This window comes from Acanthopagrus latus, chromosome 14 (assembly GCF_904848185.1).
Source record: "Acanthopagrus latus isolate v.2019 chromosome 14, fAcaLat1.1, whole genome shotgun sequence".
Taxonomy (NCBI): domain Eukaryota; kingdom Metazoa; phylum Chordata; class Actinopteri; order Spariformes; family Sparidae; genus Acanthopagrus; species Acanthopagrus latus.
The window spans coordinates 7,651,543-7,670,213 of NC_051052.1; the positions used below are offsets into that span (position 1 = coordinate 7,651,543).

The following is an 18,671-nucleotide window of genomic DNA, read 5'->3' on the forward strand; positions in this document are numbered from 1 at the left end:
ATTCATTTGAAAAATAGGCCAGTTCCCACGAGACTCTCCATCTCCCTCCACCTCCCCGTGTGTGTCTCTCTCTTGCTGCCTCTCCAGCCACGTCCCATCCCGTCCGTCCATTTATCATTCGCTTCTTCGCGCCTACACTCTCCCCTTCTTTATTTTCTCCAACCATTCATTCTCCTTCTCATCGCCTCTCGATCATTTTCTCACTTACTTACTTCCTGCTTTCCCTCTCTTCCTTACTCTCTGTGTGTCATCCACTCACTCTCACGCAAACACTAGCTTGTTCATTTACACCCACTCACTCGCTACTTGCCTACTCACACACTTCTTTCACACACACACACACACACACACACTCTCTCTCCCACTGTAGCCTTACAGAGATCCTTCCATCTGTCTCCAGCTCCTATAAATCCATAGTATTAAGTTACATAATTAGATCAGCGCTCCGTCAATAAGTAGCACTCTGTTAGAGCGTTTCCCTCTTATAGACAAAGGAAACCTCCCGTTGGTCTATTTCACACCCTCACACACACACACACACACACACACACACACACACACACACACACACACACACACAGGTGTGTCATCAGTCACTGTTAACCACTCCAGCAGCTTCATGACCTTCTCTGTCAGTCAAGACCCGTATCCTTTGTTAACTCTGGAATACAAAGAAAGCTTTTGGTAGATTTTGAAATAATCATACCAATGATTTATGACATGTGTTTTAGCCTATCAGCATTGTCTGGTGTCACAACTCCACAGTTAAGTAGCGGGTTAGAGAAAGCTCATGGTCAAAAAGTTTGTCAGCATGATTCAAAATAACTCAAAGTTTGGTCTCAGATGTCACAACAGTTTTGAACAAGTCCACCATTCTGGACTGGCAAACTTAACACTCCCTGTATCTGTTTCATATTAAAACCCTCCAGGCTTTTATTGTGAAGCATCTGAAAACCTCAATGACAATGAACAGAGAGACTTGAAATGTTGCATCTGTGATCGTAAATTGTTGGTGTGAATTGTTGTATTGAGTTGAAGAAGTCACAGTTGACATGATGGACTGTAGTGCTGATGTCACACCCAGTGGTGAAGTTTTTTATTACTGACAACAGAGATAACCAATCAGGTGCCAGTAAACAACTGCAGAAGAGGAGGACAAAATTAGATCATATAATCAATGATGGAAACTCACATAGAAAACATGATGGAAGTATGTGTTTCATATATTCATTGAAGAAGATCTGATGTTTTTTTTTTTTTTTTGGAATTACACATAAGTCACATGCTCATAAGGCTTCATGAGCATTGGTATGACATTTATGTTTTTATGACTATACACTGTGTTGATGAAGTGCTGCTAAGCTGTGTTTTTCAGTTACAGGATACTCTGGAATTGCTTATGATGCCATAACAGCAACAAAACTTATGGGATACTTAAGAAATTGGTTTCCAGACATATGAAGCATAGGTCATTTTGTGGCTAATTTGCGACACAATACTAAAAAGCCACCAGCGGGGTCCTTTAAGACGCCATGTCGCGCGCTCCCAAGAGTCAGCCGCCTCCGAGACGATCCTGTAATGTGTCAGTAAATGTCAGCCGTGAGTCAGCGGATCCTTTCACCACCACCCATGTGAAACAGGCAAAGGACAGCAGGGAGCGATTGAATGTAAGAAGGAGAGAGAGAGAGTAGAGGGAAAACACGTCTGATCGCTGTGGAAAAGTGAAGTACAGACGGAAAGATACTGACAGGCTTACCAACCACCTCAAAACACGGCAGTATTTGGCTGGAGTCTGGTTGCAGTGATTTGATTTGTCCCTCTTTCAGAGGGCGATAGGTGTAAATGACAACTTGATAAGTTGGTGACATGTGAAACGAGCTCGAGTGGATACATTAAAGTGCCTGTGAACCATATTAGTGCAAGTCTATTTTTTTCCTCCACCCGTCACCCGTGCGCTCCCCGCGGCCGTCGTTAGCTCGGTCCCTCCTTCTGCTCCTCTCCTCTCGCATCTGTCTTTCCTCCCCTGGCCGACGTCGGCGTTGTCACTTCACCTCTAACGCGCTGAATGAGAGGTCTGGGATGCGAGCGTGACAGGAGCTGGGCGGATCCTCGTTTCTGTTTTTAGAGCGGGGTCGGGGCCAGATCACACCTCTCCCTGTGTTTGCTTCACACCGACACTCGGCGGGGCCTCTTATGTAAAACCCAGTGGGTGTGTTTGTGTGTGTGTCTGTGGGGAGGAGAGAGATGGCATCTCCGTTGTTCGGAGTGTGCGTGTGTGTGTTTATGTTTGTGTAAGAAATGAGTGTGAAATTCATCCTCTCTAATGTGTGTGTGTGTGTTTTTTTTTTTTTTTTATCAGCGCAGGTAAAAGATGATTACTCTGGAGTTCTCACCAATCAAACGAAATGACTTCAGTGCACTCTGATGATCGTGGGTTATTACCAGAGATCTGTGGCTCCGACCTTTTAACGTGTTATTACTGACTGCTGTGGGAAAATTGGGATTGAAGGCTTATTCTTCTCACTGTGAATGGCTCCTGATTATGATTGCTTGCTTTTATAAACTGAAAAAATGTGGGGGCTTGGTCCTCATAGTCTGCGTGCAGTTGGAACCAAGTGAGATGTAAGCTTTATGTGGGGCGTCACAACACAAAGGGACATTTGTTTGTCCGTGTGAAAATGCCGACCCGACCAATACATCTTTTTTTCTTTTTTCCCCTCGACCGTTCTTTTAACTTTCCCTGGCATTTCATTCACTCAGGCGAAGCCAAGAAAAAAAAACGTTCCCAACAATCTTGCTAGAGGTCATTTAAAAAAATAAATAATGTCAAATGCTTCAGGTAGTAATTCAGGTAATCCTCAGAATTTAAAGGCTCTGAATGGCAGCATTTTTCCATTTTTACCATCCCTACCAGGCAGAAAGCGTTCACTACAGCTCCCTGAGGACCAGATCCAGTCCTGCCTGACCCGTGACCCCCTCAGACACCCTCTTATTAAGAGCCAGCTCCCAGCGTGAACAGAATTGTCACTGTGTAATAAAAGATATTACCTTCCTCCTCAACTCACAGATGAGTGGTGGAAGACGGAAATCTGAGCAATGAGGTGCTGATTTACTTTTAGCATCAAAGACCACTCTGTGTCTTAGAGGATCAAAATGAAATGCGAGAATAAAGATATATATTTTAGGGCCGCTTATAAGACATCTGGAACTACCTCGGAGGTCTGTTTTCATGCAGGACCTGCTTGACTGCCTGGGAGTGTTTCTTGTCACTTTGTGATTTGTGTTAATAGTTGACAAGTAGTGGGTGTTTCAGCCTGAGAGGTGTCACTTTCTATCAGGCATGACAGCTTGAACGTGTCCCATCCAGGCTCGAAGCACTGCAGGAAAACACTTTAAGATCATGAATATTATCAAAAGCTCCATAAATAAAAATGGTGGGAATTTCAACTGTTCTTGCCAATTTATGAAAGCATAAATGGAAAGAATATATATTTTTCCTAAATATATATGATATATACAAAATGATTTAGATGGATAAATACCACTACATGTTCTGTATAGAGTTTGTTTTTGCTTTAGAATGTAACTTTTGTCATATTTCCACATATCAAAAAGAATTTGTCTCATTAAAGTGGACATTTTTGGCAGGAAAAAAAAAACCCAACAAATATTGAGCCAAACCTTTCCGTGTGTACCCATTATAATGGTGGGGGAACATTTCCACGAGACTACTGAGCAGCAGCGCTTCTTCATCCGCTGATTTGTTTCTCTCCAACTTTCTTTCCCTCGACACCGCGAGACGACGAGCAAAAGAACTCGCTCACCTGTAACCGAAAATAGCAGCACTTTCCACAGGAGGATTCAGGAGAGTGTACAGTGAGGGTGCAGAGGGCGAATAATGACAGCAATCAGAAATTAGCCGGGCTCAAGTTCAACGCCTCGAGTGTCTGCTGGAGGCACGTGGAGTCTGAGCTTCCTTTCTTCCCGAGAAGCTTTTAACACGAGATGCACTTCTTGGCAAAGTGGTCGGGAAAATGATCGCTTTGTTTGAGCAGGCTGTTATTCACAGTAGTTTTAAGTCAGGACATACTGCATGTGTGTGTGCGTGAGAGCTGTAATCAGTAAAATGCAGGGCTGGAGATGGAACACAGCGGGCTGCACTGCTGAGAGCAGAAATGGTGTTTTTGCTCCCGCTGCTGCTCCCAGAACCAACCCATTTCTCTTGTGTGCTTTTTGAGCCTGCGTGCATGTATTCACAACTTTGCTCAGCACATTCATTTACCGGCCCATATCTGAACTCCACAGATGGCTTTAAAAAAAAAAAGGAAAAAAGAAAAGGCCATCTGTAACTTTTAGCGCAGGTCAAGCTTTCAGAACCAGAATCGCCGCGTCTCCGGCCTCGTTCTGACCGGCTGGATTCGGCGGCAGGAAAGTAAAGAGTTATTATGCAAATCCCTCAATTGAACGTCTTTGTTTTCTTTTGTTTTCTTTTGCCAAAGAGGGAGAGCAAGAGAGGGATGATGATAATTCTTTTGAAGAGATGAAAAGCGGAATGCTAATTCGGGGCTGCCTGTAGAGACACGGAGAGGCAGACAATACTGGAGACGTTTTTATTTTGGCTCCTTCTTTAATGAGTATCACCTTCTTGGTATTTGCGCCGTGCTCTCCGAGGGGTTCACACAGCTTGTATACATACCTCCGTGGGCTGAGAATATGTGTTTCCTGCCTCATTCAGGAATATAATCGCCGTAATGACGCTATACATTGAGTCCTCGCAGGTGTGCGTGTTTGTGCGGCCGTCCCAATGCGTTCCAGGCCTCCATCACATCAGATCATAATTGAAGTGGGAAACAGACCCCATGCAGGTGTGCGCATTGTTGACCGCAGACCTGTTTTCGGAGCATTGTTGATGATGATTGGAGGTAATCTGCCCACATGGAGCAACACGGTGCCAGGGTTGCGAGTATAATTATACTCCAGGAGAACAGACAGAGGGGGGCGGGGGCAGTGAAAGGGATCGGTTGAGAGGCTATTTATAGTTGATCGTTAATCGTCTCCGGATGAGTGGCTGGTGCTCAAAGTAGAGAGGCAGTGATTGGTGGACGGGTGGTTGGCACTCAAGAAGAAGAGGCTTGGGTTGGTTTGTTGACTTGTCTGGGCTGATCATCTCATATATCAATTTTTAGGAATATTTTTTGAGACATGTAGTATAACTCAGAACATGTTTATATAATAAGGGCAATTCTGGCTTATTACAACTTGGATCTTGTTGTTGTAGTTCACATTTTTCTGTGCTATGAAAGATTATCACTGCTTCTGTTTTTTTGGTGGGCCCACTTTTAATTTCAACTTGTGCTTTAGAGCTTTAGTGTGAGAAATTTGGAGACATGCGATGAGCATTTTTTAGCAGCGAGCTGGACGAGAAGATCCAGTACGTCATGTCCGTCTGCGAATTCCATGATCACTGAATAAAAAAATGTCTGCATCTAAGAAGATCAGATGCTATATCGATATAAGACATGTCTGTTATCTTTGAGAGGGCCCAGCTTTTGAGTTTGTGATGTAGATCTCTCACCTGGCATATGAATGGACGATTTTGCTACTGGAACTGATTGTTTTTTCCTTCCGCCTCTGTGTCCAACAGGTACTACAGCGCCACCATCCTGCAGATGTCGGGAGTGCGGGACGACCGGCTGGCCATCTGGCTGGCCGGACTCACCACCCTCACCAACTTCCTGTTCACCCTGCTGGGAGTGTGGCTGGTGGAGAGAGTGGGGCGCAGGAAGCTCACCCTGGGCAGCATCATAGGTAAGCAAGTCCAGCTGTCCTCTTCCGGCAGTGACGTCCACAGACACTTATGATCTGTTTTTAATGTTGCGTGCGTCATGTTTTTTTTGGACAGGTACGAGTTTGAGTCTGGGCCTGTTGGCCATCGGTTTTCTGATGTCAGCCCAGCACAGCCCTCCTGTCACCTTTCACCCGCTGGACCCATCTATGGCCAACTCCACCTGCTCCAAATACCAGTAAGTGCAAACCTCAAGGGTTCATTTGGTTACAAGGTAAAACTGGCTCCTCTGCTATAAAACACCAACCTTTATGATCTCCCTTCATTAACAACCATAAGCAAAAATTAACCAGCAGTTACAGCTCAGGACTCAGTATTGGTTTGAGCCCTGGAACCACTCGGACTGCTTGCGGCCCTCCAAAAGTAAAATGTTTAGGGGAATTCAATATTCAGAGGCTCTTCTGAGACTTAAGGTGTTCACATGTAACATGTTTATTCGATAATTAGATTAGAGAAGTGTCATCTTGCCGTGACTCTCCAGAAATGTTTTGTCTGAGGGTTAGTATATAATGACTGCATTTTAATGTTTGGGTGAACTTATCCTTTAAGCACCCTAAAGGAAGACTCGTGGGGGGATTTCAAGAGTACTCTCTGAGCTCTTCACCGGGGGTTGATATTAAGTGCCATTATTCACACTCTGTTCGCATTATGCACATGTACGGATGAGAACGCAAAGCAAAACCAAGACTGCTGTTCAGCGTGGAGCACTCCTGCTCTCTGTAAAAGCACTCAGAACTTTGTCGGGATGCGAGTCCGGCGTGCAGGAGAGCACTCTCAGCGGTGGAGAGCTTCAGAGGGTAAAAACCTTCTGAGAGGATATTTGTGTTGAAGTTATTGCAGGTTTTCACACATGCATTAGTCAAAATGGATGTGTGAAAGGTATTTCTCAGCACTCAGACTTGAATTTAAGATTAGTTTCAGCTCTTATATGCAGAGTCTGGCCGAAGTCACACTGAACTGTGTGACATCCTTCCTGTTTCCTCAGACTGACTTATTAAAAAACCAAATGAAACAGCGGGACAACAATTCTCTGTGAATGCTTTCCAAACATTGCTCTCGACTTTTCCCCCAAATATTAAGCTTAAACTAGACTGCACTTCATTGTCGCCATTGGCAAAAAAAAGGCAAACACACACAGAGATGGAGGAGCTGGGTGTGTTCTCATGTGAGCCGGGGATCAGTTGCCTCTGTGTTCCAATTTACTCTCACTTACACGGACACAAGATGAAACTCGTGTGTAACGACGCTCTTTCATCATAACAACAAACAGCGCCTTAATGGACCCGCCGTCCGGCAGCCACACACTGCAACACACAACGGAGCAACACAAACGCAGTGGTAATTTGAAGAGATGAGTGCTTTCACCACACTGCAGCGGCTTCATCGGGTTCACTTTACTGCATCCGAGCCCACTCGCCGACCACGGCCACGACAGAGGAGCACCGGAGCCACCGCAGGCGTCTCCGCTCATTATGGACGAGATGTCCCATTAAGGATGCATCCTTGAGGTGTGTCCAGTTGGATCTGGCTGTAGGTTACGTGCCCGGGCGATCATACAATCCCTTGGACATGTTGTTTGACAAATATTGTTGCTCTTCCTGTTGATAATCATCATCCTGGTGTGGCACGTATATAGTTTACAGACTGACTACCAAAGTTGTACAAAAGCAGGATTCTTATTTCTTGCTGACCACTGATATTGAAACATCAACTGCTGTTAGAAGTTTTTAAAATTTTGCCATTGCTAGTGAGGTAATTAAACTAATGTTATGTAGTTGGTAGAAAACTGGCTCATATTGATATCACATTTTAAATAAATGATTTACATTTGACCACATGGCCAAAATCAAAGACCCGTGACAGCCTAGCATAGTCATGGTTTGGGAGAATCCTGACATGTAGTAATGAATCAGATGTTATTTGCTAATATACTACTACAGAATTAATAGATACACGTTTCACGGTTCAAGCTGATGCTCGTCTCTACTCACCTTCCCGCAGTATTTACCTGCGCTTCCCACTGACACTAATACCTGGTTTTATTTGAGCCCATCCGACCTCAGCGTGTAATTAGAGCAAGGTGCCCTGCACTCAGGGAGTCTGCACGCTGCAAAAATAGACCTTCTGAAACAAAGCACCCATTTCGTGCACTTCCAGTCGGGCACCACAACAACAAAATTGAATTTGTCTCCAAGTCAGCGCTTCAGACTGTCTTACATGTGATGTGGCTAATCACATAACCGACTGTGGCGCATGATGAGATGCACTTTTAATAAACAAAGACAATACAGAGGGATAGGACAGGACGAAGGCATAATGATGAAGAATAATTTTGATGAATCAGTTCCTGTATGTGGGGAGTGGTCCATACATTAATTTGATTTGGGTAATGAGGCAAGTCTCAGTTAGAGTCTTAATTGGAGGGGGTGGACTGCTGCTTTCTGTCGCAGTCCCATCGTGTGACTGACGCAGCACCAACTCGACTCTGTCCAAAATGAGTCATCAGTATTCCGCAAAAAAAAAAAAACCTTGATTGATTGAGCTCAGTGACACTATAGCTGATGTCGCCGTTTGACTTTCAGACTGTGCGAGCCGTGCATGCTGGACCCTGGATGTGGATTCTGTTACCGTGAGAACGCCTCGTCGCTCCTCGCCTCCTCCTGCGTGCCTGTCAATAAGGCCTCCACCGAGCACGCAGCGTGGGGCAGGTGAGTGTCAGGATGCGTGGCAGCGTGGAGGGGGGGCATTGAACATATGCTTAGAATATATATTCACAGTTTGATCACATCCAACGGCCTAATGTGAAATGACACGTTTCAGGCTTAGTTGGGAGCAAGGCTAACGAGTGTGCCTCCTTCCCCCAGGTGCTCCAACTCCAGCCTGATGAGAGATCAGACCTACTGGGCCTACAACTACTGTCCCACCTCCTTCTCCTGGCTGGTTTTACTGGGTCTGGTGCTCTACCTGGCTGCTTTCGCTCCAGGTAGGAGATCAAACCTGGGTTGTCTGAGATTCATTATACTGTGTATGATTCAATTCTTCTGTTTGGTTGCAGTCTCACTGTTTTCGCTTTTTTTTTTTTTTTTCCCCCTGAAGCCATGCCAAGAGCCCCTAAATGATGTTAGGTCACCTGAAATCAGGTTTCCTTGACATTGCTATATTGAATTTCACACCAATTATTGTGTTGTGTTTGTGTAACTCACTTATAGCCACAATATGTAAGGGGGGGGATGGCAGTGCTTTTTACACCTTGAAGACATCAGGCTCACCACACAGTCCATTAAGGAAGCTGTTCTGGAGCTTTCAGTCATCTCACATCTTTCTCAGCAGAGGAAGATTTTTCAATCTTGGTTAGCACTGTAAGGAGATGGAAATGTCAGTCTTGTCCTAAGAGATGGCAGAACTTAATAGACATCTTACAGAAAATTGGAGAGTTGAGCAATAACTTGATCTACAACGGGACAACTCATTTACTGAGGAAAGTGCCAAAACAGTTACTGAATGAAAGCCACCTGTGTTAACGCCCCTACTGTGTCTGATGACCTTGTCTTCTTTTATGTTGTTTTAATGTTAAAATGATGCATCACATCTCATCAAGTCTCCTCTTTTTCCTCCAAATTAGCTTCGGTTCTTGAAACAGTAGCCTTCAACATCCTTCAAACCTTGGTGCTAGCTAGCGAACTTTACAATCTGATATGACCATGGTGGTGTTTTTCCTGGAACATCAATTAATTAATTTTGCTTCAGTGATTGTCACTGCAACTGACCAATCACATTTTTTTAATATTACAGCTATGCTACTCTGAAAAAGGTCGTAAATGGGGCTATTTTATGCTAATGCATGTTTTTTTAAACCTAACCAAACATTGTTGTTGCCTAAATCTACTACTTTTTGGTTTCAGCAGGGCCAATTTTTCGACGGGAAAGCCCCCAATGTTAAGAGTAACCCGAGTTGGACTGTACCTCTCCACTGAGCCTTCTGTTTGGACTTGTCTCCACTTTTCTCTCAGGGATGGGTCCCATGCCCTGGACCATCAACTCAGAGATCTACCCTCTGTGGGCGAGGAGCACAGGGAACGCCTGCGCAGCCGGAGTCAACTGGACCTTCAACGTCCTGGTGTCCCTCACCTTCCTCCACCTGGCTCAGTACTTCACCTACTACGGTCAGTTTCTGCACTGGGGATTTTACCTTCAGAGCTTTTGTTTTCTATGTTAGTGGAGACAAAGTAGGGAAAGTCCATCAGGTTCATCTTCTTGTTATAAAATGTGTAACATGCAGCCATCCATACCCTACGTCAAGAGCAGCAAGGAGGTAGAGCTGACTTATGGCTCCAACCTGCACACCCCACCCCCCCAACAGTAGCCTATACCTCCTCAGTCATGTGTCTCAACAGCAGGTTTCTCCCTCAGACAGGAAGGACGTGACCTTTCGTGGGAGCCGGCGATCGATCCATCAGGGCTGATTGTTGAAGCTTCCTGAGATACAGTGGGTTAAAGATCGATGTGAATTGTTCATCCGACTTACAACAATAATTCTCCAGGAGCGGAAAAAATATAATAAGGTCGCCATAGAAACAGTAATGGTATTTAGCGTAATGCACGCCCTGTTGTAGCTTCAAAATGTCATTCTGCTCTGACAAGGAGAAAATAGAGATCACAGTGGCATGGAAATCTCATTAAACTCCTGTCACAGTGTTGCTGTATCACTGGTGTTGGTTCTGGGCGCATTAGTGTTGCCTTCCTCTGTTCGACGATGGCATGTTAATTCTACTTTAAAGTTATTGTATGGCGGCCAGCGGTCTGAAAGCTGCATTTTTATTTGTTAACACACACACATCTTTGGAGAAGTCCGTGGGCAGCCGCTCTTAGCTGCCCTCAAGATCTGCTGTCACCACCAGTGTTTCTTTTTCCGTCGATGAATGAGAACAAGCAGTTATTTGCTAAAAGTGACAAAGCTCTCGAAGAGCTGCACAGTGTGTTTGTGGGTGGCTGTCCTTGGTGACAGTGTTCTTTTGTTTCGCCCCTCCCAGGAGCATTTTTCCTCTACTCCAGCCTGGCATTGCTTGGTTTCTTCTTCTGCTACGGCTGCCTGCCGGAGACCAAAGGCCGCCGTCTGGAGGAGATCGAAGCATTGTTTGAAAACCAGCTCTGCTCCTGCGGTGCCTCTGATTCAGACGAGGGTCGGCAGGTCGAATACATCCGAGTCAAAGGTTCAAACTACCATCTATCGGACAACGATGCATCCGACGTGGACTAGGGAGAGTTTGAGTGGCATGATTGTTGAGACACGCAGTGGCTGGGTCTGTGATATTTTCTTTTTCTGTGTGAGCTGAGGAGCCACTGGTAACTCTCGCTATGAGGTTGAGAATCAGTTCAAAAAGCCTTTTGCTTGTATCAGTAATGTGAGTGAGTTCTCTTTCAATTCAGTCAGTTCAGGAATCCAAAAATCAAAGATGACGCTTTCACAGTTAGTACGAGTATGTTTATTATTCTCTGAATTGAGGGTTAACTGACGACAGAGCTGGAGTTAAACCCCAAAATATCTGATTAATGAAAGGCTAAAACACACATAACAGACAGAGGTTCAGTATGTTTTGTCATGGACACTTGGGCAGGAAACATGACTGTTGTAAAGACAATGTACGTGCAAAATATAAGGGACACTCCCTCTCTCACGAAGTACTTGACGAAAGAGGCTGTAGCTCAGTATCAGTAAACGTCCCTAATATTTTCTACAATTTCGGACAAAATATCATTTATGGTTTATATATACGTTGTACATACAGTATAAAAAGTAAATCACGACACAGCCACCCTACAGCACACGTTTCTATAGAGAACCCCATCTTAAGGTACGGTAAATGTGGTCTCAGGTTTGTGCGTTCACCAAACTTTCGTTAACATGACAGCAGTTGTAAGTTATTGTTGAGCTGTAGTACCATTATGCCTTTCTATATGGAACACGTCTCAGTTAAATGTTGTTGAAGCTTGTAGCGTAGCACAATAATGTCAGTTCCTCATCTGATGGCAGTCTTAGGTTGTGGTTGTTCTGAGATTTTTTTTTTTTTTAATGAAAAGCAAACACCAGAGATGTACAGTATATTGTTCAAGTTTAGAAAACTTGTATTGTCAGTTGGTGCCTAAACAAAACTCTAGTAGCACTGAGAGGAATCGTTTTTTGTTGATATGGTTTAGTTTGTATTAATTAATTAATTTAAATATTTTTTCCATCAGCTTTGCAACACAACTAATTGCTTTGGCATAGTTTATTTTTTTCCAATTCTGTTGCTTACCAGCCTCTCGCATCACGTCCCCACTGGGCTGCTTGACCCCACACTATGGACCCGTGTTATAAACCCACTTATGTCATGAACTAAGGTTGTTATTGTTGGGTTTTCAACATGTATTGTCTAGCAAAGGAAGTCTAAGACTGAAACCACGACTTTATGATTGAGACTTCACATGTATTTCGTCCGATCTTTAGCATCATAATATTAGTGCCTGTGTATTGTTAAGATGCCTAATGGTTTTTCAGTCCACCCCCCCCCCGACGTGGATTAGATTATTATAACATATATGTTATGTTATTTTTTTATTTATATGTACATATTTGTATTTCACCTGTGATGGAATATGATTTTTTTTCTATCATTTCATTTATTTTAATTTGTGTCTTCCTCCATAGCCTTATGTACAAATAGCAGAGCATATCATTTATGTGGTTCTTGTGACAAAAGTTGAGGAGTAGACTTTAGCGTAATTTGCCGATGTTGTTTTGTAAAATTGTAAAACTGTGTGAGGTTACACCTTGTTAGTCAAACACACATAGGTTTCTGTGTAGCAAAAACTGTTAAAAGGTAGACTACGGAGTGACTTTGTGTAACTAAACAAAACAGGTAAATGAGGCACTAGCGCTCTACGACGTTACCCTGTCCAATGAATAGGTTTCTCAAAGCAGACGATGTAAAGTGAGGGACTGTCTATACATTTTGAGCCTTGACCCATTGAGTCTTGACCCATTATAATTAATGAAACATACCTCTTTTTAAAAAATGTTTTGTCGTGGCACAATGAAAGGACATTTTAACTGACCTCTAAAAGTTGAATTAGGTATCCATAAGTATTTACATATTTTTGGTATTGTTAAGGTGTCACATTTACATATAGATGCCAATAGAAATGGTTAATCAATATAATTACAGTCACACCACTCATAAATGGCAAGACAGTAATAAAGTGCCATACACATGCCTATAAAAATGAACATTTCTAACATAAATGTTGATTTCCCAAAAGCAGCAGCAGTAAAAGGACTCTTTTCAGCAAATCATATTTTGGTGATCTTTTTCCAAAGCATGTTATACCTTTTTAGACAGATTTATTTACCTTGCGAGAAGTCACATGTCTCTATTCACATCAATATGCAATGAAAACAAACTTGCAGTCCAACTTTGATTAATGCAGAACAGTACCAGGTTTGAAATAATTCAGTACAAGACATGGTATCTCATGGTATGCTTTTGTGATCAACAACACTGTAACGCATTTATGATTTTGTATTATGGGCCTAAAACGTGCAAAATCTGTATCTGTGTATGATACCTGAGGCTAATAATGTAAATCCAGCAGCATCATTTTTGGAAACCTGTTTTCTGCAATTAGGGAATTGTAGTGAGGGAAAAAGGTCTTACCTTATTCTTCAATTTCCCAAAATGGGCTTGTTAACCTTTTCATCCAGATGGAGACTAGTTTAGAGTAGGAGGAGAAGAGCTTGACTATAATTCAAAATGTTGAGGTGTTGTTCAATGTTAGATTTTCATTTGGTCCAGGATGAGCAGTTTTAAAACCACACAAACTAGTTTTGTACTGAAAGTATTACTACAGGTAAAAAAAAAAAATTAAAAAAAAACACCCGTGAAGCTCCATAACACAGATTGAAACATGTGTTGACCAAATATTTAACGTGATTGTTTCAGGCTGCACCTCGTCGACGATCGTGTGCCGTTAACGTCCACTTGTGTTGACGCTACCCTCTACCCCAGTGGGGGACATTTACTGTGTACTTATGGTGACTATGGTTGCAATTTTTTTCAATGTGAACCAGCTACATGTGTTTCTACAGTTTACGGGGAACTACAAAAGTACAAATTAAAAAAACTATAGTATATTTGATTAATGTTCAAGCTGTAAATGTTTTGCTAGAGTTTATATTGTATAAAAAAATGAATATCTTCATGAAATCTTAAACACTTGAATATGTATATGGCGAAAGAAATAAACTAATGAGTCAGAGCAATGCTTTTGGACTTTATTTCTTTGTGTCTCTATCATCACAGTGTAAACAAACACTATGCATATTGTATGTAGTTTTTTATGTTTTTAACCCAACTATCAAATAATATTTTCAATTTAAAAAAACGCACAGAACAGGTATGTTTTTATTCCCTGCTGCCTTCATCCGTCACACTTCCTTCCTCTTACCATCCCTACTTCTCCCTCTGTTTGAGCAGGAGCAAAATGTTAGCTATTTCCTGAAGTGTTGCGGCCTCTTCTGAGTATCTGCTAACTTTGGTGGCAGCTGTGACCACTTCCCTCGCTTCACTGGAGGGGTCTTTCATCAGACGGCCATTTTCTTCTTGCCCTCTCTCATCTCTGCCCGCTCTCATCACAAACAAGAGCAGAAAACATGTCCATTCAATAAAATGTCTAATTTAAAATACGGAAATATGAAGCTCAAGTTTATACACATAATGTTTCACTTTAACTTTTATTTTTATACCTCTGCTTGATCATGCTCAGAGCATCCTGAAAGGGGTTTATGGGTCTCTGCAGGATCAATTTTCTGTCACTGTTGTCAGCACTGAATTTGGTTGTAAAGCTGCCGGCTGACAGGGAATCAGCCTGGGATTTCTTCTTGTTCCAGGGCGTGTACTTCCCTCTGCTACTCACCTCGCCTGGTGAGGGTGTGTGTGTATCTGGCTCTGCGGCAGTGTCAGTCTGCCTCCCTGTGGCTGTATGCTGCACTGACACACCAACAGGTGGCAGGCACAAGTTAAACCCAGTGACTTTGGTTGCACCGTCTCCAACAAAGCTGTACTGAGTAGATGCATCACATGTCTCAGCCGTGGGGTTGTCAGCAGTTTGAGTTCCTGCATCTCGAGTTTCAGTGGGTGTTTTCTTGCATTTGCACAACTCTGAGCTCAGAGTCTCAGCAAGAGCCTGATGAGAGTTCAACTGAGCCACGTGGCTTCCCATTTGTTGGTTATTACTTCCTGAAATTGTATCTGGGCAAGCCCTGTTCTCCATAACTTTCCGATCATCTCTGAGGTTAATTTGGGGTTTTAGGACTGGGGTGAGAAGCTTGGGCTGAGTGTGACTTTGATTTGGATTCTCCTGCAAGCTCCGGTTTGGGTTTAGCTTATCTACATAACAGGGTTGGTCCACATACAAAGAGGCAGCCTGGTGGCTTGGCGGACAGTATTCTTCTTCCTAAAATACAGTCAGAAAAAGGAAACAATATTTGTGCTGGATTTTACTAAAATGTTACTACCGAGGCTGTAAAATACCAGAAATTAACCGAAGTGATGTATTTGGACATCAAACAATACCTAAACCTGTGCTTACCCAATGTAACATGTGTTATAAATAAAGTGAAGTATTTCTTAAGTGCTTGTGCAGTCACAGTACAACATCAAAATGGACAAAACTCCTGGGTTTAACTAAACTTACATCATTTGAATCTGAACTGAGGTAACCTCCGCTACAAGAGTAACTTGGCGAGCAGTTGCAGCCATTCATCGGGCCACTGTTGTGTTCAAGAAATGCTGTGGGATTGAAAAAAAACAGCCATTCAATTTATTGTCTATTCTCCAGCATATACACAATACATGAGTGGCTTAATTGGAGATGCTTAAGACACTTACAAAAGTTTGTGTCAGTGCAGTTGGAGAGCTGTGAATAAAACAGATTTAACATGTAAGACTGCAACTACCCACATCAAAAGTGCACCATACATACTCTCATTCATATACCACCTGTCATCTGTCAAGATAAAATAACATTTTAGGACTGTTGATAATGATTGGATAGAGGGTTACATTTTTTTAATCGTCTCCTCTGCAAAGATTTTTCTTTTCTTTCCATTTTAAGTTCCAGACAGTTACACGCTCCACCACTTGGTGGCAATAAAAAGCCTTAAATGAACAGACTCACATGAGGATCGCTTACCTCCACTCTCATGCACTGTGAGTCCAGGACACTTCTGGCAACACAGAAAGTAAATTCAGTGTAAAAATAGCGCACATTATCTATCAATGATAACATCTTGTTTGATGATATTATCTGCATAATAACCTACTGTGGTGTTGAGGATTTTACCGGTGTTTCATCTTTGAGATGTATCTTTGATGTCACTCTCCCAAATTGAGAAGCTGAAATCAAATTTAATGTTACCCTCAGGAAGAAAATCATTGTGAATGTACAGAAGTTTCAAGCTGTATTCACCTGGTTCACTGTCTTCAGTGCTGAAGCCCCTAAAGACATCCTCCTCAATCTGCTGCTGAGTTTCTGATCGGTTGAAAGTGAAGTCCAGCATTTGCTCCCTGTCCTCTGGTTGGTCGAGAGAGAAGGTGACCTCCTGTCTTGCATGGTTCCTACTGTCTGTCTTTCTGCAATAACACATATGGTTTAAGTGTTTACAAAAGGAGGAGTTAATTCAAGGATAGAAAAAATCCATTAAATTCTAGTGTTGTTCTCACTCTGGCTCTGAACTTCCAAACAGGACACTGGCTGCTGTGGGTGTCTCAAGTTGGTAGAGGGTTGTGTTAGATCCATAAGACCAGGGGACACTGTCTGTCATACCTCTGGGCTGGGAGAAAGGCTGAAACTAACAAAATACACCTCAGATAAAGTTTACAGTAGCATCCCATTTGGGAATATACTTTTGCTCGACCCCTGCTGTTCTATGTTTCTTTCTTTAATGTCATCATTTTAATGGGAGAATTTCCATAAAATAAATAAATAAATGTTTCACTACCTTGGTCTGCTCCAGCCCTGAGGTGTCCCAGGGTGGAGGGGAGCAGTGAGGAGGTAGCTGCGCCTGCATCTGGCTTCTCTGCTGCAGATTCAGCAGGGGGAAGATTCCTAAGTGAACAGGTTTGATTTGACCTTAATTGACTGATTGTATAGTGCAATGTAATATACTCATGGAGCAAAAATGCAAAGTTAACCATGGTGTGATTTAATCAATCAGTCTGTCCTATGAAATACTTTGTTACACCACCTTGTCCTGAGGAAGCTGATGACGTGGAGGAGAAGGGGCTGAGGGGGTCAGTTATGGGTGGCAGGTAGTCAGATGCACTGTTGTCTGAGAAAGCTGACTCCAGCACTGGTGACAGCTAACGGGCAAAAATCACGTAGTCATGTTAAACAAAGATAAGACTTGTCTTAAAAAATACATGATGAATAGCTGCAAAGTGACTGACCTGTTGACACCTGAACCCTTGTGGAATAACATGCTTGTTCTTTCCTGTTGTTTGGACACTAGACATTTTAAGAGAATATACATGAATATACACAATGAATGTTCTCTGAAATAGGTGTTACTATTACTACTGACTTACTTGATATAGACAAAACCCAGTGGCTGGATCTTAATTTCCCAAGCCAGAGGTTAGACTTTGATAACACATTACAGAGTCACTTTAGTTTTACCAGTTACAGAATGTATTTGATTCTATAATAACGGATTGTGACAATATTTCTAAACATGTCAACAGCCAGAATTGGATTAATATTGAATGTGATTGTGGACGCATAAACAGATCAAACTCCAGCTCTACCTGTACTGAGGGTGGCTCTCAACAAAATCCAGCTGTGACGGAGAGCAGGGGCTCATTGGGAGTACCAGGGGCTCATTTCTCTTGTGCTGAGATCTTCCTTTACAGCTGCCAAGGACCGCGACTTTAGGAGGATCTGAAAAACAACACACGCACATGGTTTACTGAAATGCCATACTCAGGGATTAACAAACATAGCATGTTGCTCTTTGCAAAATAATGTTATTTTTTCTGTTAGTATTTAGAAAAGTCTGATTAATTACACAACATGAAAACATGATTGTTGACTGCATTTGGTTGTTGTAACCTATGTTTAATATATCTGCATGTACTAGCTGTTATTTCCCACCTTTGTTTTCCTTCTTAGCAGCAATCTGGTTTACTATGAACAAGGTCACCAGGTCCATACTACTAGAACTGGTGTCTCCAGGAGTCGTTGGCAGAGCAACTCCCATTTTCCTCAATCTCTGTTGCATTTTCCTCCTCTCGAAATACTCCTGGGGGAAGAAAAACAACACCAACATATTAAGCTAAACGTATGCAAATAATACTGTAGGTCTTACTTGTCTCGTAAGGTCACTGAATATGTATTTAGGCGTATAACCTTCTGCTTTCTGGCGTCGTTTTTCATTACTAACCGGTTCCTGCAACAAGAGTCGTCACAGTTACAAGTTATCTGGCTAAGCTAACGTTTAAAAGCTAATGTTAGTATTAGCACGTTGGCTGTTTACCAAAACACTCCTCCCTCTCTTACCTTGAACCCCCAGTCCAATTCATCTCAAGTGACTGCAACTACCAGAAAAGTAACGAAAACTTAAATATCGTGAGTGTGACAACAGCACAGGTATGGATAATGTGAGTATTAAAAGTCACTGGTAGTTAGCCTGGTCTCTACCCAACGTTAACTGCTAAAACTGTTCAAATATGTAAAGATGCGCGAGGAGCAGCCACAATCATCTCACGCGCCACTCAGAGCTGCTTATAAACGT

The 18,671-nt window shown here is 42.6% G+C and overlaps 2 protein-coding genes across 6 annotated transcripts in view; one reads left to right on the plus strand and one right to left on the minus strand.

The window, feature by feature from the left end:
• The window catches only part of LOC119032800 (proton myo-inositol cotransporter-like), a 71,148-nt gene extending 57,392 nt beyond the window's left edge, over positions 1-13,756 (plus strand). For both annotated transcript variants that reach the window (XM_037122352.1, XM_037122353.1), the window contains 6 exons: positions 5,645-5,808; positions 5,903-6,023; positions 8,428-8,553; positions 8,710-8,828; positions 9,856-10,008; positions 10,876-13,756. In XM_037122352.1, coding sequence (XP_036978247.1) covers positions 5,645-5,808; positions 5,903-6,023; positions 8,428-8,553; positions 8,710-8,828; positions 9,856-10,008; positions 10,876-11,102 — 910 coding nt within the window. In that variant the 3' untranslated portion in view covers positions 11,103-13,756. The remainder of the gene's footprint in view (positions 1-5,644; positions 5,809-5,902; positions 6,024-8,427; positions 8,554-8,709; positions 8,829-9,855; positions 10,009-10,875) is intronic.
• A 383-nt stretch (positions 13,757-14,139) lies between these two features.
• LOC119032798 lies at positions 14,140-18,598 on the minus strand. Of its 4 annotated transcripts, none has more exons than XM_037122349.1 (15): positions 18,437-18,598; positions 18,287-18,326; positions 18,032-18,179; positions 17,686-17,818; positions 17,329-17,386; positions 17,127-17,241; positions 16,881-16,987; positions 16,603-16,730; positions 16,349-16,512; positions 16,203-16,275; positions 16,073-16,106; positions 15,769-15,796; positions 15,575-15,669; positions 14,625-15,334; positions 14,140-14,506 (listed from the first exon to the last, which is right to left on the minus strand). In XM_037122349.1, exons 1-15 carry the CDS (start codon positions 18,457-18,459, stop codon positions 14,332-14,334), a joined length of 2,031 nt encoding a protein of 676 aa, XP_036978244.1. In that variant the 5' UTR covers positions 18,460-18,598; the 3' UTR covers positions 14,140-14,331. The 4 variants fall into 4 exon arrangements, 3 of the variants coding, with proteins under 3 accessions (XP_036978244.1, XP_036978246.1, XP_036978245.1); XM_037122351.1 differs by having other exon boundaries at positions 18,321-18,326; positions 18,437-18,573; XM_037122350.1 differs by lacking the exon at positions 18,287-18,326 and having other exon boundaries at positions 18,437-18,578.
• Positions 18,599-18,671: the final 73 nt, after the last annotated feature.

What these genes read in the sequence shown, in the direction of transcription:
- LOC119032798 (XM_037122349.1), bottom strand. Translation starts at nt 18,459, where the DNA reads ATGAATTGGACTGGGGGTTCAAG. An exon ending in GAGAGCCACCCTCAGTACAG is followed by an intron (nt 17,387 to 17,685) that starts GTAGAGCTGGAG and finishes TAAAATGTCTAG; the next exon opens with TGTCCAAACAACAGGAAAGA. An exon ending in CAGGGCTGGAGCAGACCAAG is followed by an intron (nt 16,731 to 16,880) that starts GTAGTGAAACAT and finishes GTATTTTGTTAG; the next exon opens with TTTCAGCCTTTCTCCCAGCC.